Source organism: Hyperolius riggenbachi, chromosome 2, assembly GCF_040937935.1.
Source record: "Hyperolius riggenbachi isolate aHypRig1 chromosome 2, aHypRig1.pri, whole genome shotgun sequence".
In the NCBI taxonomy this organism is placed as follows: Eukaryota; Metazoa; Chordata; class Amphibia; order Anura; family Hyperoliidae; genus Hyperolius; species Hyperolius riggenbachi.
This window is the reverse complement of record NC_090647.1, coordinates 138990276-139018077: the sequence shown is the minus strand read 5'-3', so window position 1 is coordinate 139018077 and position 27802 is coordinate 138990276. Positions and strand designations below refer to the sequence as shown.

Below are 27802 nucleotides of genomic sequence, written 5' to 3'. Positions count from 1 at the left end.
AAAGTTGGCGAACCCCAGGAATCTTTGTAGGGCCCTCAGGTTGGTCGGTTGTGGCCAGTTGAGGACTGCCGAGACCTTAGCTGGGTCCATGGTTAGACCCGAACTGGAGATGATATACCCCAGGAAGGGTACCTGGGATACCTCAAAGGCACATTTCTCGAGCTTGGCGTACAGTTGGTGCTCTCTTAATTTCTGCAGCACGGCTCGGACGTGGGTTCGATGCTCAGAGAGGGATGGGGAGTAAATTAGAATGTCATCCAGATAGACTATGACAAATCTCCCCAGAAAATCCCTGAAGACGTCATTTACGAACTCCTGGAAGACTGCAGGGGCATTACAAAGCCCGAAGGGCATCACCAGGTACTCATAATGCCCCTCATGGGTGGTAAATGCAGTCTTCCATTCGTCTCCCTGGCGAATTCTGATGAGATTATAGGCCCCCCGCAAGTCTAATTTAGTAAACACCTGAGCCCCCGAGATCTGTCCAAAAAGGTCCTCAATCAGGGGTAAGGGATAGCGTTTTTTTACAGTGATTCTGTTCAGGCCCCTGTAATCTATACAGGGTCGGAGACCCCCGTCCTTCTTCTCTACAAAGAAGAACCCCGCCCCCGCAGGAGAGGTGGAGGATCGAATAAACCCTTTTCCTAAGTTCTCCTGTATGTATTCCCGCATTGCCACCCTCTCAGGTCCCGTCAGGCTGTACAGATGGCCCCGTGGGGGCATTGCTCCTGGCAAAAGATCGATCGGACAGTCATACGGCCGATGTGGGGGCAGTTCATCTGCAGCCCGCGGGGAGAATACATCTGCAAACTGTCCATAGGCTTCAGGTACCTGCGGTGCCTCTAGCTGGGTGCTGAGGACGGGCAGAACCGCTAGACAGTTTTTGTGACATGAGTCAGACCAACTCACTAATTGCCCTGACTGCCAATCCAGAATGGGATAGTGCTGCCTTAGCCAGGGCAACCCCAATACCAGTGGGGTAGAAGGCATACTCAACAGGAAGAAGGTGATCTTCTCTGAATGCAGGACCCCTATTTTAAGATGTAGCTCAGGAGTTACCGCTACCGGGGTCAGTAATTGCAAAGGGGAGTCGTCAATGGCGGTGACTTGCATGGGCTTACTCAAGGGCAACGAGGGAATGTTTAACCTCCTGGCCAATTCCACATCTAAGAAATTCCCTGCAGCCCCACTATCCACAAAGGCGTGCCCCGTCATCCCCTTATCCTGCCAGTCTAGGCAGAAAGGTAGTAAGAATCGTGGCCCTTTAGGAGGAATTACCTGCCCGCCTAGATGAACTTCCTCAGATCCACCTAGGCATTGGAGTTTCCCGACTTCTTCTCTGGGCAGGTTCGGACCACATGTCCCGTTCCTCCACAGTAGAGGCAGAGGCCCTGGGCACATCTCCGTGATTTCTCCGCAGGAGAGAGCTTGGACGAGCCAATCTGCATAGGTTCCTCTGAACAGCCAGGAGGAGTCCCTGTCTCCACCATCAGGGGAGTCACACTGGTAGCCCCACTCCGTTCTAGCCGCCTTTGACGTAGCCGCCGGTCAACCCTAATGGCTAGGGTGATGACCTAAGGCCTCGGAGTTTATGGGAGGCTGTAGTAGTAACGTCTGGGTCAGAGTAGAGAACACTCATGGCCTGAAAAAATTCCTCTACCGAGGACAGGGCAGGGTGTCCCTGAGGAAGACTAAATGCCCAGGCCTGCGGGTCTCCCTGTAATAGGGAGATCACCAGGGCCACCCTCTGCGTCTCAGACCCCGAGGCTCTAGGCCTCACAAAGAAATACATGCGGCAGGAGTTCATAAAATTACTGAAGGAACCCCGATCTCCAGAGAACTTTTCTGGGAGGGGCAGCTTAGGCTCCAGGGGGTGCTCTACAGGCACAGGGACTACAGGCTCGCCTGGAGGCGGAAGAACTGGAGCAGGAGCAGGAGCAGGAGGTGCATTGCCCTCCATATCTATGGTCATATCAGAGGGGCGGCAGCAGCTTGTGCTTGCACTGCGGCCATGGCTGCCGCTTGGGCTTGCGCCTGAGCTTGGGCGGCAACCTGCGCTTGTGCCAAGGGTGTGACCATCTCGACTAGCCCCTTGACCGCTTCGGCCAATTGATCAATCTGCCGCTGCAAATCCTCCATGCCAAGTATATATGTGATTTTGGGCCGGTTATAATATAACGGTCGGGTGACCGAGCCGTCACCAACTGAATGGGGTCCTGCCCCGGGCGGATTTGCGTGAACGGATAGTCTATGTCGAGCCGGGTCATGCACAGGTAAGCAGATATGGGTTTAGGGGATCAGACAGGAGAGTGGTCGATTTCAAGCCAGGTCATACACATGTAATCAGGTACAGGTTTAGGGGATCAGACAGGAGAGTGGTCTATTTCAAGCCAGGTCATACACAGGTAAACAGATACAGGACTTGATTTAGCACTCAGAGGTTAGCTAGCACCCACGGGGTTGCTGGTGATTGATACAGCACTGTGCACAGCTAACTGCTATCAGAACGCTACAAAGTCCAGCTACTCAATACAGAACTTGCCAGAGACTCAGCCTACTTCCAGCAGGCAAACGCTATAACCGGCGTGCGACCGCGGACCGGAAGTGCTTATATACCCTCCGGCCGCGTCACTTCCGGGTCGCCTGCCGCCTGGGCGCATAGTTAGTACGCGTGTCCGTACGCGCCTGACGCATGGACGTACGCGTCTGACGCATGGACGTACGCGTGCGACCCATGCGTCCTCTGGAACGCATGCGTACACCCACCGCCGCTGGAGAAGGCGATGTGGAACGCAATCCGGAAGTGCCCGGACCATCGCGGGCACGCGGAATCATCACACACCTATGCCTTCTCAAGTTGAAGTATCTGTTTTGTTCAGTCTCAGGGAAAGGTAGGTTATTGAAAAAAAAATATTTTGAAAGTTATATGGATAGATTTGTTATTTATAACAAAGTAAGAAATACAAATGTATTTATAAACAATAACAAAAATTCAAGGAAATAAAATAATTCTAATTGACAATTAAAAAAAAAAAGTAATCAAAGTCAGCAGGTGTCAGGCTGGCAGCAGCAGGCCTGCTTGCCATTCGTGGTGGGGGTGGTGTCACCCAACTCCAATGCAGTGCCACGCAGTGGAGACTTGCAAGCAATGGAACGCTTCTCGGCTTTTTTGGCTGAGCTCAAGTGTAGTATCGCTTGTGATAAGTTTCAGGGAAAGGTAGGTTATTGAAAAAAATATTTTGAAAGTTAATTATGGTTATGGATAGATTTGTTATTTATAACAAAGTAAGAAATAAAAATGTATTTATAAAAAATAAAAGTTAAAGAATAATTCTATTCTCGTTTTGTCAGCCTGGACCGCATCCATTGGACGATCCGGGGTGGCAATAGTGATCGTCTGCTGCTTCAGAGAGAATCCAGGTGGATCTTTGACCTATGGGCCACGGATCCACCTGGGTTGAATGAGAACAATAGCTATTCTTCCTTTTTGCCCATTTAGTGGTTATTTTGATCGGGCAGTATGTCTCTTGTATGGGCTTGCGCCTTCTGCGCCTCTCTCTTCCTCTGCAAATTGCTAGTGTGTGCTAGTGCAGCATCCCTATATAATTTCCCAGTGCTCCACATTCTAAGGTGGTGACGTGTTACATAACATTAAAGAAATATTGATTTTTCTTTTCCAAATTTGGATTAGACTGTTATGTTTATAGTCCTCTGTAAGTAATTAACTGTGGTTTTATATTTTACCACCGTATTTACATATTTCTTTATTGTATGGTCCTTTGATGGACTCTATGACATTTATTTCTTTTTATTTCTCTTATCTAATAGGGGCTGGAGTCCGTTTTTCCGCTCCCCGCATTAGGCTCTCTAATTCCATGCCTCCCTCCTGACATCTTGTCCCCTCCTTTGTGTAGGTGTGGTTTGTGGAAATGTACATGCGGCTCTATGCTCCACTGAGTGTGATTGTGACTGTGTGGCCGCGCCTGTCGGCGTCTGCTGCGCCCGCCCCCCGGCTCTTAAGTGGATGATGCCTTGTGTCTCCCTCCCTCCCCTGGACGGGGGGGTGGGCTGTGGTGGGCGGGCACTGCGTGCGCCGATTGGCGGGCACTCATATTTAGGTTTGAGCATCATCAAGTGAGGTCAATCTGCCACGCCCCCTTCGAAAAACCCGGAAGTACGGCAAAACATGTCAGGACAGTGTGGTCTGGTGTCCTGAGGCTGTTTACACTCGCCGATCACCGCAGTTGCACACTGCCTGGCCGCAACACCTTTTCCTGGCTGGACATCTCTTACATCCATGTCCCTGTAGCCAAGACCTCGGTTCCTTCAGGGTATTCCAGCATTCACCCTATTACTAGGGTGCACAGACTCTGTTGGAGATCATGGAGGCAAGTCACATGGAGCAACGGACATGCTGACTGGAGCTGATGGGACACCATAAACCTGGTACTGTATGCACTGCTTCACTGCCAATCTGGAATTTGCTTTATGCTCATCCACTACATCATTATATACTCTGCTGCATACAGTGTCTGTCGCTCCTGCTTATCCACTCATAAACTCTGCTTTGTGCCTTGCTGTTGCTACTCTTCATGAAGAGACCTGCAAGACTTATCAAATTCCTTGCCCTAGACTTGCTGCTTATGATTGTAAGTTACTGTTGGACATTGTGTTGCACTTGAAGGAGAACCAAAGTACTTGCCTAGCTTGCTTTTCCATCCTATGCTTGCTCTTTATGGCCGCTGTGCTTTGCTGGACATTGCCCTGTACTTATTGACTGTTTCTTGCTGGGATTGGATTAATCGACTTTACAGTTAAACAAAACTGACTTTTTAGACAATCTCAGGAACTGCTCATGCATTGTTTGTTTGTACATTATTCAAACAGAATCAGGAATTGGCTTTTGTAGGGGAATTATATCTCTAAGCAATCATATGAGATGCATCTCTTCAGTAGAACCAGGTGTCCAGGCGTGAGTGTTGATGTGCATATGTGGTATGAATTGGTGATATGTTGACGGTCATTGTGTTTTTTTTATGCAATATGTGTGTATGTGGTTTTTTTATATTGATATTTAATTTTAAAAAAGTTGATATTTTAGTAATTACCCTTGTTTTGTGTTGTTTGGAGTATATGTCCTGCTTCAATACCTCCTATTTTGTTTTTGTCTAAAGAATAATTCTAGTTTCAATGATAATTTTTCTGCTCTCCCACCATCTCAGGCAAGGACGTGGCGTTCCCACTCACTACATATGTGTAATGAACACTGCAAACCTCAGCCCTGACCATCTACAAAGATTGGCTGTTAAATTGTTCCACATGTTTGTGTTATTTATAATAAAGTAAGAAATACAAATTTATTTATAAAAAAAAAATTAAAGGTAATAATTCCTGGGACCATCCAAGTGCCAGCACCCTGCAAATATGCCCACCACAAGCTGGCTTTCCTTACCGGGCAGTTCCTTCACCATAATGAGCCTTCCATTCAGCTGTGTGATAAGCTCATCTTTCTTTAAGTGTTGGCAACAATGGGCATCGTTTTGTGCCCATCGCCCTCAAAATAACCTTGCTACGAATAGTAATTTATATTTGCGTGCTGCTTTTATTAATGTATGCATACCATTGGTGTTTGTATTTTGCATTCAGGTGTCTTCTTGCTTACGATGAGCTGAGTATTTACTTGGTAAGTGGTGAAACATTTTCAAGGACACAATTGGATATACCACCACATGAACAGTGGAGACACATTGTTAGCTGTTTTATAATCTGGACAGCATAGCAGTGGCTGAGAGGCCATCGTTATATGTGGAGGAGTCTGTGTGGGCTGTGTATGATTTGAGCTATATTACCAAAGGGTGAGAGGCTGGGTGCCTGCTGAGGATAGTGTTTTGTCAATGGACTCTATTGGTTAACCTTCCTGGCGGTAAGCCCGAGCTGAGCTCGGGCTATGCCACCGGGAGGCACCGCTCAGGCCCCGCTGGGCCGATTTGCATATTTTTTTTTTGCTAGCTGCGTGTGCAATCCGCTGATTGTTTATATATATATATATATATATATATATATATATATATATATATATATATATATATATATATATACAATATACAGTATATACAAACATCACTTCCTGGTTATATATATATACACATACACATTTTAGTGTATGTGTATGTGTATATGTATATATATATATGTATATATATATATATATATATATATATATATATACATACACTAAACTGTGTATATATGTATGTATATATATATATATATATATATATATATATATATATATATATATATATATATATATATACAGTGGGTTGCAAAAGTATTCAGCCTCCTTGAAGTTTTCCACATTTTGTCACATTACTGCCACAAACATGCATAAATTTTATTGGAAGTCCACGTGAAAGACCAATACAAAGTGGTGTACATGTGAGAAGTGGATCAAAAATCATACATCATTCCAAACATTTTTTTACAAATAAATAACTGCAAAGTGGGGTGTGCATAATTATTCGGCCCCCTGAGTCAATACTTTGTAGAACCACCTTTTGCTGCAATTACAGCTGCCAGTCTTTTAGGGTATGTCTCTACCAGCTTTGCACATCTAGAGACTGAAATCTTTGCCCATTCTTCTTTGCAAAACAGCTCCAGCTCAGTCAGATTAGATGGACAGCGTTTGTGAATAGCAGTTTTCAGATCTTGCCACAGATTCTCGATTGGCTTTAAATCTGGACTTTGACTGGTCCATTCTAACACATAGATATGTTTTGTTTTAAACCATTCCATTGTTGCCCTGGCTTTATGTTTAGGGTCATTGTCCTGCTGGAAGGTGAACCTCCGCCCCAGTCTCAAGTCTTTTGCAGTCTCCAAGAGGTTTTCTTCCAAGTTTGCCCTGTATTTGGCTCCATTCATCTTCCCATTAACTTTGACCAGCTTCCGTGTCCCTGCTGAAGAGATGCACCCCCCGAGCATGATGCTGCCACCACCATATTTGACAGTGGGGATGGTGCATTTAGTTTTCTGCCAGGGACGGATCTAGGGGGGGCAGACGAGTCTCTTGCCCCAGGCGCAGTTTGTTGAATTGTTAAAAAGGCGTCAAAATTTGGATGGGGAATGGCAGTTTAGGCGCCAAAACCTGACCTTTAGGCGACAAAACTGGATGGGGAATGGCAGTTTAGGCGCCAAAACCTGACCTTTAGGCGACAAAACTGGATGGGGAATGGCAGTTTAGGTGCCAAAACCTGACCTTTAGGCGCCAAAACTGGATGGGGAATGGCAATTTAGGCGCCAAAACCTGACCTTTAGGCGCCAAAACCTGACCTTGCCCCAGGCGCAACTTGGTCTAGATCCGTCCCTGTTTTCTGCCACACATAGCATTTTGCATTTTGGCCAAAAAGTTCCATTTTGGTCTTATCTGACCAGAGCACCTTCTTCCACATGGTTGCTGTGTCCCCCACATGGCTTGTGGCAAACTGCAAACTGCTTTCTGTTAACAGTGCCTTTCTTCTTTCCACTCTTCCATAAAGGCCAACTTTGTACAGTGCATGACTAATAGTTGTCCTATGGACAGAGTCTCCCACCTGAGCTGTAGATCTCTGCAGCTCGTCCAGAGTCACCATGGGCCTCTTGACTGCATTTCTGATCAGCGCTCTCCTTGTTCGGCCTGTGAGTTTAGGTGGATGGCCTTGTCTTGGTAGGTATACAGTGGTGCCATACTCCTTCCATTTCTGAATGATCGCTTGAACAGTGCTCCGTGGGATGTTCAAGGCTTTGGAAATCTTTTTGTAGCCTAAGCCTGCTTTAAATTTCTCAATAACTTGATCCCTGACCTGTCTTGTGTGTTCTTTGGACTTCACGGTGTTGTTGCTCCCAATATTCTCTTAGACAACCTCTGAGGCCCTCACAGAGCAGCTGTATTTGTACTGACATTAGATTACACACAGGTGCACTCTATTTAGTCATTAGCACTCATCAGGCAACGTCTATAGGCAACTGACTGCACTCAGATCAAAGGGGGCCGAATAATTATGCACACACCACTTTGCAGTTATTTATTTGTAAAAAATGTTTGGAATCATGTATGATTTTCATTCCACTTTTCATGTGTACACCACTTTGTGTTGGTTTTTTATGTATTTATTTATTTATTTCATGTGGAATTCCAATAAAATTGATTGATGTTTGTAGCAGTAATATGACAAAATGTGGAAAACTTCAAGGGAGCCGAATACTTTTGCGACCCACTGTATGTATGTATATATATATATATATATATATATATATATATATATATATATATATATATATATTCAAGTTACAGTATACTACAAGTTTTTATTACATACTGCATTATCTACACTCCAGTCTGGGATTCTCACAGTTTCGCAGCATGTGACAGGCAGCTCCCCCCTCAGCCTCGCAAAGGGGAGGAAACTTAACCACTTCACCCCAAAGGCGTTTTTATGGACTAGATCGATTTTCACATTTCAGTGATCATCTCTTTCATTTGCCAATAGCTTAATCACTACTAATCACAATAAAATGATCTATATCTTGTTTTTTTCACCACCAATTGGGCTTTTTGGGGTTGCTATTTGTTTTCAGTAATTACTTTATTTTCTATGCATTTTAAAGGGAAAAACAAGGAAATAATGAAAAAAATACACTATTTCTCCAATTTCATCCCCTATAGGTTTAATATAAACACTTCTACTGTGCATAAAACCCACACATTTTATCTGCCTATTTGTTCTGGTTATCACAACATTTTAATTATGTCCCTAGTACAAAGTATGGTGACAATATAGTATTTGGAAATAAAGGTGTATTTTTTCTTTGGTGTTTTTTTCCCCCCACTATTTTCACACGCACGCGCACAGTGGCAGCAGCACTGTCTGACTTATAAAAACGTCCCGGAGCCATTAAGATGCTCTAGCAGGACGTTTTTATAAGTCAGCTTGTCATTTAGGCTTTATTCACATTGGAGCCTAAATAGCTTACGTTCCGCACTGAAGAGCGGAACGCAGCAGTCGAAGCAATGCTTTCCCGATGGGAAAGTTCAGATTGCTGCTTTGCGCTCCCTTCCGCTCCCTGCATTTCGCTTACTGTAGCGGACGTTCCCGACATGCACGATCCTTCGGCTTGCTCCACTTTCACGGAGCGTAACGTAGCGCAGGAGCGGATGTGCTCCAATGTGAACCCAGCCTAAGTGGTTAAAGACGGAAGAGATAATATAACGCTCTCACTGTAAAAACGTATCTTTACACCTTAGTAAGGAAAGACTGATGAGTGGTGGTAAGTTTTCTCTTGCCTTATTATCTCCAGCAGGATCTTAGTGAATTGAGGCCAGTAGGTACAAGGGGGACATAGTAATTGTGGGGGGGGGGGGGGGGAGAGAAATCCATAAGATGCCCCTGTCCCATGGACACACCAGGTATTAGTTAATTTTTTTCCCTTGGGTTCTGTCCTCTAAATCTAGGAGTGTCTTATGGCCCGAAAAATACGGTAAATATATATATATTTTAACAATTTAACAAAGTGTGTATTATTGTAAAGACAATAATGGGTAAGCTAGGTAAAAGGTATTGAGGCCATGGAAGACACTGTAATTCAGGCAGAGAAAGTGATGCACTTAAAGAGACTCCGTAACAAAAATTACATCCTGTTTTTTATCATCCTACAAGTTCCAAAAGCTATTCTAATGTGTTCTAGCTTACTGCAGTATGTTCTACTATCACCATCTCTGTAATAAATCAACTTATCTCTCTCTTGTCAGACTTGTCAGCCTGTGTCTGGAAGGCTGCCAAGTTCTTCAGTGTTGTGGTTCTGTGATGCATCTCCCCCCTCCTGGCCCCTCTATGCACACTGCCTGTGTATAATGATCTCTTGAGATACAAAAGGAAGGCTGTATACAGCCTGCTTGTGTATAGATGTATTTTCTATGTGTGGACATACTGTACATCAACCTACTTCCTGTTTTGGTGGCCATTTTGTTTGTTTATAAACAAACTTTTTAAAACTGTTTTTAACCACTTTTAATGCGGCGAGGAGCGGCGAAATTGTGACAGAGGGGAATAGGAGATGTCCCCTAACGCACTGGTATGTTTACTTTTGTGCGATTTTTAACAATACAGATTCTCTTTAAGCTGATTAGGACAGCCAAAATTTTGTGTATAATATGCACTTTATTGTTGAACAGAATTGGTATTGTGCAATAAGTAAAGACTAATTTTATATAAATTGGCAAACATATTCAATGAGTTCTATTGGTGCTACTGCAAACCCCTGCCCCAATAGTTCCACCAGCAACAATGTTTTTGTAGGAAGTTTAAAATATATATTTCTACATTACAGTACAATATGTCCCCTTTTTTTTCTCTGTCTCCCCGTTGGAGTCCTGTAAGAAATGTATTTGTGTTGATCTAAGCTGGAGTTTGAACTCTTTTGGGAGCAAACAAATAGTGTATATAGTCAGAGAAATAGTCAGAGATGAATGTAGGGAGGTAGGACAGAGGAATGAAGAATAACTTGCTGTCCCAGCCAGGTGAGTATCTTGTCCAGGGATGAACAGCGGTCAGAGCGTGCTCCATGCAGTCTGGCACTTTATTAATCTTTGGACTGGCCATACCCATTATAAGTCTCAGGACTTTGATATCTATGAAAATGACAGAAACATCAACTTGTGAGATATTGTATGCAGAATAACTTAAAGCGGTATAAAACCATGACGTACAGTAATATTCAATAAGAACATATTTTCCTACATTTTATATGCTATATGGTTATCATATTTGCATTTGTGCATAAGTATTATTATTCATTTAGAAATTATATGTTCCCAAAAGTACAGTTTTTTTGCTTTGTGAGCTGACTTTGCATTTTATTCATAACTGGTTTTATTCATTATGTATTGAAGGCAGAAATGCTTTGAGTGTCTGTCTGTGTCCAGGAGCTTCTGCACAGTCAGAGAATATGTCACATTCCTCACTTGATACATTTAAGTAAACACAAGATAACATTATCTCCACTTCGGATGCGTCCAGATTTCTTTTCTCTGCACTGAACTTTCAAGTCCTCTGTGTAACCCTTTAAATGCTGTTCTAGTAAAAAAAATGCTGGTTGTATATAATATGCTGCAAATAATTTTTAGAGCAAAGAAGAAATGCTGGGTTTCATTCCGCTTTAATTTACTTTTGCGATACAGATTTGTTTAAATCTATCTAAACACTCTGCAAATAAATTGCTAACAAAGTGTTAGGTCAGAGACACCTACATTTCTACACCAACTTCTACAACTGCAAGCTTCTCAGCATTCAGTCTGTGCCCCACCCCCTGATTGATGCTGAGACAACCACAATTTGAAATTCCGCATACAGATTCCTGTTTCAGCTTACATTGCTTGAAATAGTCTTCTCCGTAGTCCTCTTTAATCTTTGGAGGTAATTTATCCCAATGTGACGTCTGATTTTTTACATAAGGATCCAGAGTAAGAGTCATTTGCGTTTGGAAAACCCCTGGTTCCACGATGGAAACTTTTACCCCAAATCCATGCATGTCTCTTCTACAGAAAAGCAACAAGATGAGTGTTAAAAGGCATAGGCCACAATTCACTAAGATCATGCTAGTGATAATAAGGCAAGTGAAAACTTATCATGACACATCAATAGGTAATTTAAGTGTCCATTCACTAAAGAAGCTTGCCTTATTAAAATATAGTGATAAGCTTTCCCAGTGAGAGTGTTATCTTATCACTCCAGTCCTTAAAGTGAACCTCCAGAGACAGCTTTTCACCAGTAAATTCACATAAGAGACAGCTATTCACCAGTAAATGCACATAATAAGAGACAGCTTTTCACCAGTAAATGCACATAAAAAGAGACAGCTTTTCACCAGTAAATGCACATAAGAGACAGCTTTTCACCAGTAAATGCACATAAGAGACAGCTTTTCACCAGTAGATGCACATAAGAAACAGCTTTTCACCAGTAAATGTACATAATAAGAGACAGCTTTTCACAAGTAAATGCACATAATTAGAGACAGATTTTCACCAGTAAATGCACATAATAAGAGACAGCTTTTCACCAGTAAATGCACATAATTAGAGACAGCTTTTCACCAGTAAATGCACATAATAAGAGACAGCTTTTCACCAGTAAATGCACATAATGACAAACAGCCAGTGTCCCCAGTATATGTAGCCAGGGATATATGTGCCCAGTATATGTAGCCAGAGGTATATGTCCCCAGTATATGTAGGCAGGGGTATATGTCCCCAGTATATGTAGTCAGGGGTATATGTGCCCAGTATATGTAGCCAGAGGTATATGTGCCCAGTATATGTAGTCAGGGGTATATATGCCCAGTATATGTAGCCAGAGGTATATATGCCCAGTATATGTAGCCAGAGGTATATGTCCCCAGTATATGTAGCCAGAGGTATATGTCCCCAGTATATGTAGGCAGGGGGATATGTGCCCAGTATGTGTAGCCAGGGTTATATGTGCCCAGTATGTGTAGTCAGGGGGTATATGTTCCCAGTATATGTAGCCAGGTGGTATATGTCCCCAGTATATGTATTCAGGGGGTATATGTCCCAGTATATTTAGTCAGGGGTATATGTGCCCAGTATATGTAGCCAGGGGTATATGTGCCCAGTATATGTTTCAAGATTCTATGCCTGGCGTATAAATCTGTGCACAAAACATGCCCTACCTACATCTCGCAGCTTGTTCACAAGTATACACCAGGTCGCCCCCTCCGTTCCTCCAACGACCTTCGCCTCACCACCCCGCGCATTTCACACTCCCATGCCCGCCTGCAGGATTTCTCAAGAGCTGCCCCCACCCTCTGGAATGCCCTTCCACCACCCATCAGACTTGCTCCCTCTTTCAACACATTCAAGCAAGCCCTCAAAACCCACCTCTTTATGATGGCCTACCCACCTCCTACCACACAGTAACTCTCTAAGGAATATTTAACAGCCCCACCTAGTGTTTCCACCCCTCCCTTTAGATTGTAAGCCTCTGGCAGGGTCCTCCACTCCCTAGTGTAATCTACAGGTTCATGTGCTCCTGTCCTATGACAGCCTGTACTTGTATTACTGGGCCTACCTAACCAGCCCATATTGCATGATCATGTATTTTGTACAATTTGTATATATAACTTTGTTCTATGTGTATAACCCTATGTATGTCATCCTTGTATCATTGTATATATTTATTGTCCAGCGCTGCGTAATATGTTGGCGGTTTATAAATACAATAAATAATAATAATAATAATAATATGTAGCCAGAGGTATGTCCCCAGTATATGTAGTCAGGGGTATATATGCCCAGTATATGTAGTCAGGGGTATATGTGCCAAGTATATGTAGTCAGGGGTATATGGGCCAAGTATATGTAGTCAGGGGTATATGTGCCCAGTATATGTAGTCAGGGGTATATGTGCCCAGTATATGTATCCAGGGGTATATGTGCCCAGTATATGTATCCAGGGGTATATGTGCTCAGTATATGTAGTCAGGGGTATATGTGCCCAGTATATGTAGTCAGGGGTATATGCACCCAGTATATGTAGTCAGGGGTATATGTGCCCAGTATATGTAGTCAGGGGTATATGTGCCCAGTATATGTAGTCAGGGTATATGTGCCCAGTATATGTAGTCAGGGTTATATGTACCCAGTATATGTAGTCAGGGGTATATGTGCCCAGTACATGTAGCCAGGGGTAGAGATGTCCCCAGAACAGGTAGCCAGGGGTATATGTGCCCAGTATATGTAGGCAGGGGTATATGTCCCCAATATATGTAGTCAGGGGTATATGTGCCCAGTATATGTAGTCAGGGTTATATGTGCCCAGTATATGTAGTCAGGGACTTACAAATGGTGCAGTGCACGGTGCAGGCAGTTTGCGTGGGGTCGGGTCGCTCCGCTCTCCTAGGCTCCTCTCCTCCGCTTCAGCCTCCAGTCCAGACAGGTGCATGTCAGGATCGCAGCACAGCACACTACTAGGCAGGCACTGTCTGCAGCCGGTCTGTCCGATCCCTCTCACGCACGTCAGTGACGTCACTCCTCCCTGGCTGGCCGGGCCCGTAAGCTGGAACTATAGAGTAACTGTCGGGCCCGGTCGCCAGGAGTATCATTGCACCGCCAAGTAGTCCCCCTCCTCACTAGCCACCTTATCAGAAGAGGGGGGCCGAGGGGGGCCTGGGGGGGGCCCGCAGTTCTAAAATTATCGGGGGGGGGGGGAGGGGACCCGGACCGGACCGAAATAAAAATTAAAAAAAAGTTCTGATGTATGGGCGGGCCCCCTGTGGCGTAGGGCCCCATAGAAACGCTATGGTTGCTATACTTGTTGTTACGCCCCTGCTCCAGACTACAAATCTACTCAGCAGCACTGAAAAGGCTTGGTGTTTCTTTAACAGTTTCACAGTATCACAACTTTGTTTTTCTTACTGAAGTCTCATTTTTAGCTGCATTTTTAGCTAAGCTCCACCCTTTCAAAGAAAACTGCCCAGGCTTTTTTCCCCTGATGCTGTGCAAAGCATGATGGGATTTCTGATGTTGTTGTTCTCGTTGCCTAGCAACTGAGAGGGGTGATCAGAACACAAGACAGTTGGAACTGTGTCTCATGCTCCCTGTCACCTCCTTTCAACCAAAAAGATGGCTCCCCTTATGAAATCGCAAACATTTGCCTGTTCTTTTAAAACAAGGTGGGTAAGAGATTATATTACCTATCTATTTTAATTAACATAACTAATGTAACTTAATGGCTGTATGTTTGTTTAGGCTGAAGTTCCTCTTTAACTTATCACCTCTGTAGTCATTCTTATTCTTGGAATACATGGGTCGATTCTGGCGCTCAGTGGTGCAGCTAAGGAGTTGTGGGCCCCGATGCAAGTTTTACATTAGGGCCTCCCAAACACTCTATAAGTAACAATTGATACGGCACACCAAAACCTGCCAAGGACAACCACAGATGTCAGAGGTGCAAGAAGGGGATGGGGAGCCGTTTGTTAATGATTACCACTATTCAAAATATCTATAGAAGTCATTATTATGAGCACAGGACCAATAGAAAGCTAATACTGAAGTTGAGGGAGGGCCCTTCGGGGCCCCTCTGGCCCAAGGGCCCCCAAGAGGTCGCAACCTCTGCACCCCCTATTGCTACTCCCCTACTGGCGCTCGATTCTGCACCTGATCATTTTGCCCGCTCAATTCTCTTATCTTCCGCTCATTTTCTTATCTTTTTTCAATTCATTTCAATGATGAATAGAGCGGCAAAATGATCGAACGGTGATCAGACATGTCAGAAATTATCTATCGAGCCATCTTAATGGCTCAAAATTGAGCCGTGTATTCCCAGCATTACATGCAGTAGTTAGGGAGGAGAGAAGAAGCACATGCAGACAGGACGTAGCTCTGCTGTCTCCCCTGCCAGCCTGATTACAGCTAGCCTGCAGGTGCTGTTTATGGCAGCAAGAGAAGGTTTGAGAAAGAGAGTGGCTGTGTCTTGGGGTTTTTTTATGTTTGTTTATGGCATTGTGTATGTGTGGCTGTGTGTGTGTGTGCGTGTATGTGTGGCTGTGTGTGTGTGTGTGTGTGTCTGTGTGTGTGTGCGTGGCTGTGTGTGTGCGTGGCTGTGTGTGTGTGCGTGGCTGTGTGTGTGTGCGTGTGCGCGCGTGTGCGTGTGTGCGTGTGTGTGTGTGTATATGTGTGGCTCTGTCTGTGTGTGTGTCTGTGTGTGTGTGGCTGTGTGTGTGTGTGTGTGTGTGTGTGTGTGTGTGTGTGGCTCTGTCTGTGTGTGTATGTGTGGCTGTGTCTGTGTGTGTGTGTGTGTGTGTGTGTGTGTGTGTGTGTGTGTGTGTGTGTGTGGCTGTGTGTGTGTGTGTGTGTGTGTGTGCGGGGCTGTGTGTGTGCGTGGCTGTGTGTGTGTGCGTGACTGTGTGTGTGTGTGAGTGTGCGCGTGTGTGCGTGTGTGTGTGCGTGTGTGTGTGTATATGTGTGGCTCTGTCTGTGTGTGTGTCTGTGTGTGTGTATGTGTGGCTGTGTGTGTGTGTGTGTGTGTGTGTGTGTGTGTATGTGTGGCTGTGTGTGTGTGTGTCTGTGTGTGTGTGCGTGGCTGTGTGTGTGTGCGTGTGTGTGTGTGCGTGTGTGTGCGTGTGTGTGTGTGTGTGCGTGTGTGTGTATATGTGTGGCTCTGTCTGTGTGTGTGTGTCTGTGTGTGTGTATGTGTGGCTGTGTGTGTGTGTGTGTGTGTGTGTGTGTGTGTGCGTGCGTGTGCGTGTGTGTGTGTATATGTGTGGCTCTGTCTGTGTGTGTGTGTGTCTGTGTGTGTGTATGTGTGGCTGTGTGTGTGTGTGTGTGTGCGTGCGTGTGCGTGCGTGTGCGTGTGTGTGTGTGTATATGTGTGGCTCTGTCTGTGTGTGTGTGTGTCTGTGTGTGTGTATGTGTGGCTGTGTGTGTGTGTGTGTACACATACGCTTGATGTCTCACTTTTCCTTCCTGTGTGCCTGTTGTGTATTCCTCTCTCTTTTATATGAAATACTAAAAAATGAAATCGACAGCTCAGAATCCTCCATTTTACATTGCAGTCTGTAGTAACACTGCACTAAAGGACAGCTCAGGCTAGATGATAATTCCTCACACACTTTACAGTTGTTATCATCACCTGCATTTCTCTCTGTGAATTAATATTGCAGCACCCACTGATACATTGGGATGTCACTGACTTGCCTCAAAGGAATCTTCCATTTAATCATCAGCACCAAGCCAGATTAAAGTAACCCTTTAGTGAGAGGGATATGAAGACTGCCATATTTATTTCCCTTTAAAATGTGCCAAAGGCTGATCTGCTGAGCCTATGTCTCGGATACGTTCAGCCAAAAAGAGTATGAATATCATGTACTGTGGTTAAAGTGTAGTCAAATTACTCACAAGCTTGTTTCAGGTACTTGATTCAAACACTGCTGCAGCCAACCAAACACACAACTGGCATTCCATACAATTAAATAAATAGGGCAGCATCCAAATTCCTCTCACTACAGTATGCCACTCCAACCTGAATAATCGCAAATACCTTGTGCTTTAAGAAAGCAAACTTCTGTTTTGCATAGCATTTTAGTAAGAGAGATTTTAGGTTCTATTTAGCCCCTTACACACTTCTAGGAGTTCTGGTTCACCATGAGCTTGCTGGGTAATCTGTGACGCTGAGTGTTTCAAGCCCAACTCCATAGAGCCACATTAATCCATGCCATGCTCTGATTAGGTTCACAAAACAGTCTGTATATATGTTGGATTAGTTTGGCTCTATACAATTAACAAGCTGACACATCATTGCATTCCAGCGTTCTGGAGGTGTGTTATCTTTGAGGACCGTTTCCACTAGTGCTGCGCGCGGCTGGGAGATGCGCGGCTGCACTTCCTCCTCTGCAGGAACGCTGACGAATCCCATATGCCATGCACGGCTATGGGATTAGCAGCCTCCAGCATGGAAACTGATGGCAATGTCGGCCGAATCGCTAAGGTAAGTGATTCGGGCAGCGGTGCCATTGTTTCCTATGGCAGAGTTTCCTTGCGCGATTTGCCTGCGGGAAAACTCTGCATGATTGCTTTCTTGTTATCACTTAGCCTATTGGTGTTGATTTTATCCTGCCTCCACGATTCCTTGTTGATTTCACATTTTTTGTTTTCTTTGTATCTTATTTTTCTTGATATTTTATTATTATTATTTATTATTTAGTATTTATATAGCGCCGACATATTACGCAGCTCTGTACAGTATATATATATATATATATATATATATATATATATTGTCACTAACTGTCCCTCAAAGGAGCTCACAATCTAATCCCTACCATTACCATATGTCTATATTATGTAGTGTAAGTACTGTAGTCTAGGGCCAATTTTTTAGGGGGAGCCAATTAACTTATCCGTATGTTTTTGGAAGGTGGGAGGAAACCGGAGTGCCTGGAGGAAACCCATGCAGACACGGAGAGCACATACAAACTCTTTGCAGATAGTGCCCTGGCTGGGATTCGAACCAGGGACCCAGCGCTGCAAGGCGAGAGAGCTAATCACTACGCCACCGTGCTGCTTATATTTCTCCCTTTTTCCAATTAACTTTTTCACCTGAGTTATCATCCTAGGAGATACTTTTCACCTTCTCTTTAAACTAAATTTTTTGCATTTTACAATTGAAAAAGTTCCCAAAAGTTGGGGGAAAAGTACTGTCAAATTTATTTTGAGTATTTTCTTGCTTGCTGGTGGCTTAAAAGGCATTTTATGACAGGTTGTGAAAATACCACCTAGGAGAAAACTCGGGGCGAAAAAGGGAATTGTGTATGGGCCATTATTCAATACACAATAATGAAGAGTCTGAAGAAGGCCTATTGGCCATATGTCTACTCTTAGAATTTTCTAAAGTTGGCCAATAAATGGTAATATCCTGTTTCAGAACTTTCTGCTTTTTTCAAAAAAAGTATGATGTTGCTGGTGGGAGAACTAAGTAACCTTCTCCACTTCTTAAATCAGAGAAATGACAGAGCTCCACTCACACAAACCTACCTTAAGCTGTCAGAGAAAGCTTCCACAGCAGACTTTGATGGGCAGTATCCTCCACCCACAACAGCAATTCTCCCCGCAGCACTAGATACATTAACAACACGTCCCTGGGCTTTCCTGACCAGATGCAGTAGCTGCACTGTAACATCCACCGCACCAAGAAAATTCACATTTAGGTCCCTAAAAAAGTCCTCTCTTGTTTGCCACTCATTAGGAAAAGCAGCAGTGATAATGCCGGCATTATTCACCAATCCCCAAAGCCCTACAAGACATAAAAAAATATTATCTGTTTCAGTGTTATATACAGTGATATGCGAAAGTTTGGGCAACCTTGTTAAAGGGGCTCTGAGCACCTCTCGTGGGCATGCCTTTAAGACTCCGACCAGTACTACAAAGTACTTAAAAATGCATACCTTCTGTATCTTGTGCTCTCTTCTTTCAGTTGATGCCTGAATCGCAATTCTACACAAGATAGTTTTCGTTCAATTCCAATTTAAAAATTGCAAAAGCCATCTTGGATATGTTATAACTTCCGGGTCACCCCTGTCTTTTCTGTTAGAGAAGTGCATCACTGAATGACATGCATGGCCATTGCAAGAGGCTCCTCCAGAGGGGTCATAGCACGACTTTGTTGGTAGTCGTCTGGCTTAAAGGCATGACCATGAGAGGTGCTCGGAGTCCCTTTAATCGTCATGATTTTCCTGCATAAATCGTTGGCTGTTACGATAAAAAGTGTCAGTTAAATATACCATATAGCAGAGACACACACAGTGATATTTGAGAAGTGAAATTAAGTTTATTGGATTTACAGAAAGTGCACAATAATTGTTTTAACAAAATTAGGCAGGTGCATACATTTGAGCACCACAAAAAAGAAATGAAATCAATATTTAGTAGATCCTCCTTTTGCAGAAATTACTGCGTCTAAACACTTCCTGTAGGTTCCAATGAGAATCTGGATTCTGGTTGAAGGTATTTTGGACTATTCCTCTTTACAAAACATCTCTAGTTCATTCAGGTTTGATGGCTTCCGAGCATGGATAGCTCTCTTTAACTCACACCACAGATTTTCAATCATATTCAGGTCTGGGGATTGAGATGGCCATTGCAGAACGTTGTACTTGTTCCTTTGCATGAATGCTTTGGTGGATTTTGAGCAGTGTTTAGGGTCTTTGTCTTGTTGAAAGATCCAGCCCCGGCGCAGCTTCAGCTTTGTCACTGATTACTGGACATTGGTCTCCAAAATCTGCTGATACTGAGTGGAATCCTTGCGTCCCTCCACTTTGACAAGATTCCCAGTCCCTGCCATGGCCACACAGCCCCACAGCATGATGGAACCACCGCCATATTTTACTGTAAGTAGGTGTTTTTCTTGGAATGCTGTGTTGTTTTTCCTCCATGCATAATGCCCCTTGTTATGCCCAAATAGCTCAACTTTAGTTTCATCAGTCCACAGCACCTTATTCCAAAATGAAGCTGGCTTGTCCAAATGTGCTTCAGCATACCTCAAGAGGCTCTGTTTGTGCTGTGGGTGGAGAAAAGGCTTCCTCTGCACCACAATTGCATACAGCATCTCCATGTGTAAAGTGTGCCAAATGGTTGAACAATGCACAGTGACTCCATCTGCAGCAAGATTATGTTGTAGGTCTTTGGTGATGGTCTGTGGGTTGACTTTGACTGTTCTCACCATTTGTCACTTCTGTCTATCCGAAATTTTTCTTGGTCTGCCACTTTGAGTCTTAATTGAGCCTGTGGTCTTCCATTTCCTCAATATGTTCCTAACTGTGGAAACAGACAGCTGAAATCTCTGAAACAGCTTTCTGTATCCTTACCCTAAACCATGATGGTGAAAAATCTTTGTTTTTAGGTCATTTGAGAGTTGTTTTGAGACCCCCATGTTGCTACTCTTCAGAGAAGATGAAAAGAGGAGGGAAACTTACAATTTACCCCCTTAAATACTCTTTCTCATAATTGGATTCACCTGTGCATGTAGGTCAGGGGTCACTGAGCTTACCAAGCCAATTTGAGTTCCAATAATTGGTTCTAAAGGTTTTAGAAGCAAAAAAATGACAACAGTGCCCAAGTTTATGCACCTGCTTAATTTTATTAAAACAATTATTGCACACTTTCTGTAAATCCAATAAAGTTCATTTTACTTCTCAGATATCACTGTGTGTGTCTCCTATATGATATATTTAACTGAAATTTTTTAAGCGTAACAACCAACGATTTATACTAGAAAATCATGATGATTAACAAGGTTGCCCAAACTTTCGCATCCCACTGTACATGGTTTATTAAAGAACAACTATCAAAGTTAGGTAAAATTCTAAATGCCGTGTATATGCATATATTTCCAGTAATTACTAGCAAATGGCAATACAAAGACTTTTTTATCTTTTCATTTGTGTGAAGAACAAATGAAGTGTCACTGTGGGCATTACTATGGAGGACTGTGTCCAGCATATCCAGCATACAGAGACAGACCTCACTAGCAGTACAACTGGGAGGAAAATGTGTTCAGAATGATATAAATATAGCTTCAAACATTGTGTAAATAATTATTAGCTGCAGTTCTATGCAGTGGTGCTCGGATACCCCCGATCACGGATTCGAGTGAATACGATCACGGCTCTGCCCACTTCTGGATTGGCCATGATCATGATCACAGATAGAATCGTAATTACAATTCGAATGCGGTTTCAAATCGAAATTATGTATTAAATCCGGAATCACGAGTCAGAATCACGAATGGCCTTAAAATTACTTCCAACCCCTCTTTTACATGAAATGATGCATAGTGCATCATGTTTTTGGGAAAAAATAGTAATTATATACAGTATGTGTGAAGGTCTATAAGTAAAAAAAATTGTTTTTGAAGAGATAGATCTGTCTGTCTATCTATATGATGTAAATCTAATCCATGTAAGCTGTACTTCTTCACCCTATCCACCACCTCTCCTTTTCCCACCACCACCTATCACAGTCCGAGTTGACACCCCAGCCACCACTAAGACCCCTGACACCAACACCCGCAATATGAACAAAAATAACAAAAAATTCACGGCATCCACACCCCCACCAAATAGTTTCAATTACAATTTAGGGCCCAATGTGCCATCAAAACCACAGCGTCCCAACCACAATAGAAAAACGGTCACCACCAACACACAAACCAAATCCAAAATATCCATCACTTCCACTCCGCGTACTGATGGTGATAGGGCCATTAGTCATAATCCTTCCATGAATCCGGAATTTAATTTCTCCGGAAAGAACCCCCCACCCTCTCTCAGACCCAAAACAGACTTGGGAGCAAAAATACCTGTGAGTGACAATTCCTCCCCCCCAGATTCAGACCATACTTCACCCATCAGAGCATCACAGATCAGCATCTACGATACAGAACCTACCACTCCCACCCCCAACACACAGGTTAGCCCCACAGGACCAGGGGCTGATAACCATACTACCCCTCCTACGGACAATTCTAACACTAATCATAAACTACCGACTATCACTACACAAACTTCGATCGATACCTTCTTTCAACAGAACAAAAATTACCCCTTAACGCCCAAAATCATCCTCAATCCCAACAGTGCTGACACCACCCTCACCTCCTCTTTTTTAGACCTTCCTGCAACCCTGTCCCAAAACATACTCACGACCCAATTACCCAGCCCAATAGCATCACGAACCATATTACAACCAAAGAAAAAAAGACCCCTCCCAGAATCCGAAAAAGAGGAAAGCGTGGGAAAAGGAAAACGCAACAAACAGCAATAAAAACAGTTCCTAATCCCCAACTCACACAAACCAGATGCATATTTAACCTATCCGATTACCAATTATCCCACAACGAAACAACCCTCCTCGAGAAAGGGCTATCTTTTTGTCCCACCAACCAATCTAATATGTTCCAAATTTTCACAGATCTGAATGCCTATGTACGCAAATTAACTCTGAAACGACATTTTGCCATCAAAAAACTGATTCCCCCAGCCCCCCAGGACCCCGTAACCCTTATCACTACCAATAATGACTCCATACCAACATGTACCATATCCACCTCTGAGATCAATACAGAACGTTTCATCACCACTCAACTCAAAGGAAGATCTCGGTTTTATCCCTTAGCATCCAAGGGAAATTTCATTGATACGTTTTATGCACTAGTCCTACAGGACTTACAAAACATCCACACAAACAAACTCAACCCTCCATCCAACCTCACCCGCCAACAAAAGACAGCCATCAAAACACTACAGAACAACCACAACCTCACCATCAAACCAGCAGATAAGGGGGGAGGGATTGTCATTCTCAACACCAAAGACTATCTGGAGGAAGCAGAACGCCTACTCGGCGATACCAATTATTACGAAACTCTTGACACAGACCCAACCTCTGAACTTAGCAAAAATCTTAAAACCTTCATCAACAATGCCTTCTACAGCAACATCATCTCAAAAAACGAGAGAAATTTTATTATCAATCAAAATCCTAAAACCCCTTTTTTCTACTACCTGCCAAAAATCCACAAATCCCTGAGAAACCCTCCAGGGCGCCCCATCATTTCTGGAATTGATTCACTCACCAGCAACCTCTCACGTTTTGTTGACCAACACCTACAACCAATTGTAAGATCACTCAGTTCCTATCTCAAAGACTCCACACACCTCATTGAACTCCTCAGTCCTATACCTTGGCAGGATGATTACTCATGGCTCACATGTGATGTCACCGCTTTATACACCAACATACCCCACACTTACGGAATTTCGGCCATCACTCATTTTCTGTCCAAAAATCCTCTAATGCCCCCCAGCCAACAGACCTTCCTAGTTAATTGCACCGAATTCATCCTACACAATAATATCTTCACCTTCAGGGATAAGGTATACCATCAAACCAGCGGGACAGCGATGGGTTCGTCCTTCGCCCCCTCCTATGCAAATCTTTCCATGGGTTTTTTGGAAATCCAGAAAATGTTATCCGATAACCCCTTCTCCAACAATATCATATTCTACAAACGATATATTGATGACCTGATTTTCATTTGGCAAGGCAATACCGATCTCATTCCCCTTTTTCTCAAACATTTGAATCACAACCAGGCCGGACTACAATTCACATCCAATCACGACACGAGGAGCATTAAATTCCTAGATTTAACATTGTTCACCGAATCCGATCAGATCAAAACAAAAACATACTTCAAACCGGTAGATGCCAATAACTATATACACTTTGACAGTTTCCATTACCGCCCCTGGACTATCAATACCCCCTACAGTCAATTTAGAAGAATTCACAAAAATTGCACTGATGTTACCGACTACAACACACAATCTAAATTACTTGCAGACAAATTCCAGAACCGCAAATACCCCAAAAAACTGATAAAGGATGCTATATTCAAAGCGAAAAAACCCAAAAACACCAACCCCCCTCCTGATCAGACACCATCACCCACTTCTGATTGCCCTCGTTTCATTACACAATTCAATGCCCAGCATCCCCAAATCCGTTCTATCCTGAAGAATAGATGGGATGTCTTGCTACAAGATCCATATCTCCGTCCAATCATCCCACCCAATCCCGCCATCACATTCAGAAGAGCTCCTAATTTGAAAAGCATTTTAGCACCCAGCCGGTTAAGAATACCCACAACGGACAGTGACATGAACGACTCACCCAAACCCGGATGCTCACCCTGCAATAAGACTAGATGTATGGCCTGCCCATTCGTACAAACCACCACAATGTTCCAATCCCTTAACACCAAATTACAATATTCTATCAAAAACAACTTAACTTGTACCTCCAGATACGTCATCTACATTATCACTTGTCCTTGTCACCTTCAGTACGTGGGGCGTACCACTCAACCAGCACGTAGCAGAATTGGACAACACAAAAGAAATATACTCAAAAACTTCCCACTCCACAGTGTATCAAAACACTTTGGCACACACCATCACAGCGACCCTTCCTTGTTCCGGATCACCCTTATCGAATCCATCTCACAACATCAACACGACGCTTTTGAAAAATTGAGGGCGAGGGAGATGTTCTGGATACAAATACTAAAAACCCTCACACCTGAGGGCCTCAATGAACAGTTAGAAAAAATCTACTAAACAACACCATAAATATTTTCATTTTAATCAGTCGCCTCTTTTATCATCCTTTGTCTTACTATTATTGGTACATTTTTATTTGTTCTGTTCACGTATGTAATTTTACCTGATGGTCTATCAATTCCAAATATGATCACAACCTTTTTGCTGTATTTATCTATCTCTCTACCATATACGTGGATTCCTTTGGCACTAACAGCTAACTTCCCGTATCTCGGATCCCCGTGTTTAACCATACATGTTAAGCATCGCCTTTATAACACTATAAGAATACTTGTTTATCCAATCATTGTGAGACCTCATTATTGTGATCCGTGTTTGTTTTTTTGAATTTTAAGTATGGTTGTTTTTTAACGTCTTTTTAATGTTATTTTAATGTAATTTTATGCTGTACATCATTCTTACTTTTATTGAAAACATGTATGTATCTGTACGTACACACATTACTTGTTGCATTATTTTATTGATGAACTTTTGTGTCCTTACAAGCTAAAGCATGTTTTCCCCACCTACAGTACCGTTTTTTGGCTACATGGGGTCACTGTCTTACCAGCAACCAACTACGTACATATCTTTTGGGGTTGTTTATTGAAATACACTGTAACAAGCAATTGGTTATAACCCAACCGAAGGCCCCGACTTATTTACCTTGGGCATATACTCCCCTCAGCCCTGCTCCGTAACCACAAACACCCCTCCTGGCGTTTTGCCCTTTTCAAACATGTCATCCACTGCCCTACACATGCGCATTTTGAGCGCCCACTCCCAGCCTGCATTCGGACTCCAGCTGGGTAGTGATGACGCTGTCCGTTCAGCTCCGCCCAAATACGGAAGCAGGCACTCAGTCTAGACACAGCTGTGTGCCTCATACTTCCGTATATGCGTTGTCAGGGCAACACCTCAGCGCCCTCTGATGACACGCATCATTACCATAATGACACTGCCCGCCCACACTATCGATCAAGAGCAATGCAGTCATTATTTAAGGGACCTGGCAACAACACCTAGGCACTTTGGCGCCAGGTGTGTTGCTGACAGATTGCTGGTAAGTTATTTTCCTTCTCATTTAATTCCGTCTGCACATTTATCGCTTTTATGCGACATAGTGTTGGATACAAAACCCTATCCCTCCTTTATGGACAGACTATTTAAACTTTTTTACTCTGATGTTTTGTTGTTTGAAAACCATGAATTTTATCCACCGGAGCAGCCTATCTCCCCTCGTTTTAAATTGCAGGCATATTTCTTCCCTCATGTACTCCTCCCTGTTATCCAAACCCACTCTATCCGAGCCGGTCCTTTCCTACTTCCTAAGTTCATTTTTCCCCCATACCTTCCCCACACCCCGGGTCCATCCAATTGCACACCAAAACCCTAAAATCCCCCGCAGCATGTCAATCACTTCAACACTCCCCCATAGCCCTCTGTAACAATTAACGCATATTTAAGAACAAGCAGATTAACGATCATGTGAGCATTTTTGTCTTACCACACACCAATACGTGCCTTTGTGTTTGTTTTCCCCCCAATAGTGTACTCCTACTTCTACTGCCTGAGGAAGCGGGCTCATACCCGCGAAACGCGTTGTATATCTTTACCCTGGAGTGTACCAATAAATTTATTTTGCTTACATTACACAGTTTTCTGTGTCTGCTTGGAGGGGGCGGAGCCACCCTAGCCTCCTTAGCGAACTTTTAACTTTTTAATTACTGTTTTTATTCTATTGGCGCCTCTGTTCAGCCTATATTGTACTTTACATCCACCCTTGGTGGAGGGGGATACCCCTTTTTTCCTCATCTACAGAGAGCGACTTTTTAATCCTGAGTGGGGACAGGTCAAACTCCTCACCTGCTTTTACAGTGGTTACCTGGAGGTAACCCTGGTTTGTGAGTATTATTTTACTCTTTAATATTTACCAATTGTCAATACCTACTACACCATATTGGGCTCTCGGTTCTCTCCTCTCTCGCATTTCTTCTTCACTAACTTCTTCTTATTCATTCTTCTTCATCTTCTTCTTCACCTAACTTTGCCTTGTTCTTTTTCTTCTTCACCTTCTTTATCTTCTTTTTCTTCATCTTCTACTTCTTCACCTTCTTCTTCTTCACCTTCTTCTTCTTCTTCACCATGTTCTTCTTACCTTTTTCTTCTTCGCCATATTCTTCTTCTTCTTTTTGTACTCAATCTTGCATGTTTTATTTTTTTTTTTAGTGGCATCATGCATGTTACATTGGCATGAGTAGCAGACAGATTATCTGGCAGCAGAGAAGGCCAACATTTTGACTATTTTAACATCAAATAAGGGATTTACAAGATTAAAGATGGGGAAAAAAAAGACAGGGTGGGTAGTTAAAACATTAGGAAAGTTTACATTAGTATTCGGGTTTTGCACAACATGAGGGAAATGGGAAGGGGTTTGTGGAAAAAAACAAATTTTGCTGCATTAACTCCGATGTGTCCATACTGCTAGCACACTTTTGGTATTGCATGCCTGATTTAATGTCAGTAAACAACCCATATTGAGTTCCAGGTAAACTTTGTAAACCAGCAAAATGTTGCATCCTTGTACCAAAGTGCATCTGGTTCAGCATTTGTTGTTGCATCTGTTGTTGCATTTGCAAAGGTCTTATTCCAGCAGAAACAGACATTCCACCCGGCTGACTCTGTAAAACCATTTGCACATTTGCCTAAACTCCTTTTGTTCTCCACCACCTCCATCTGAGAGTGTTCTCTTGGGGATTCCAGTTGCTTTATATTCTCCAACAATTTTTTTCCCGTTTCTCCTGCTTCCAGCGCTTTCTTTGACTTTTTTTTTGTTCTGTATCCATTCAGAAAGCATACCACCTGAAGTGATTCAGCTCCTCCATTGCTTTTTCCATGCTTATTTGTTTTTGCAGTTCACCCAGCTCTGAATTAGATTTTTTAAAAGTTGGTTTCCATGACTTGCCATATTTATTTTCTTTAGCTCCTAGCTTAAAAAAAACCTGTACTGAAAAAAGTTCCCCTGGGGGGTACTCACCTCAGTAGGGGGAAGCCTCTGGACCCTATTGAGGCTTGTCCCGTCCTCCTCTTTCCC

At 43.3% G+C, this 27802-nt stretch overlaps 1 protein-coding gene across 1 annotated transcript in view; it reads right to left on the bottom strand.

The window, feature by feature from the left end:
• Nucleotides 1-10173: 10173 nt before the first annotated feature.
• The window catches only part of LOC137544100 (retinol dehydrogenase 7-like), a 41204-nt gene continuing 23575 nt past the window's right edge, over nt 10174-27802 (bottom strand). The window contains exons 3-5 of the mRNA XM_068265164.1: nt 18584-18842; nt 11403-11569; nt 10174-10663 (exon numbers count right to left, since the gene is read on the bottom strand). Coding sequence (XP_068121265.1) covers nt 10431-10663; nt 11403-11569; nt 18584-18842 — 659 coding nt within the window. The 3' untranslated portion in view covers nt 10174-10430. The remainder of the gene's footprint in view (nt 10664-11402; nt 11570-18583; nt 18843-27802) is intronic.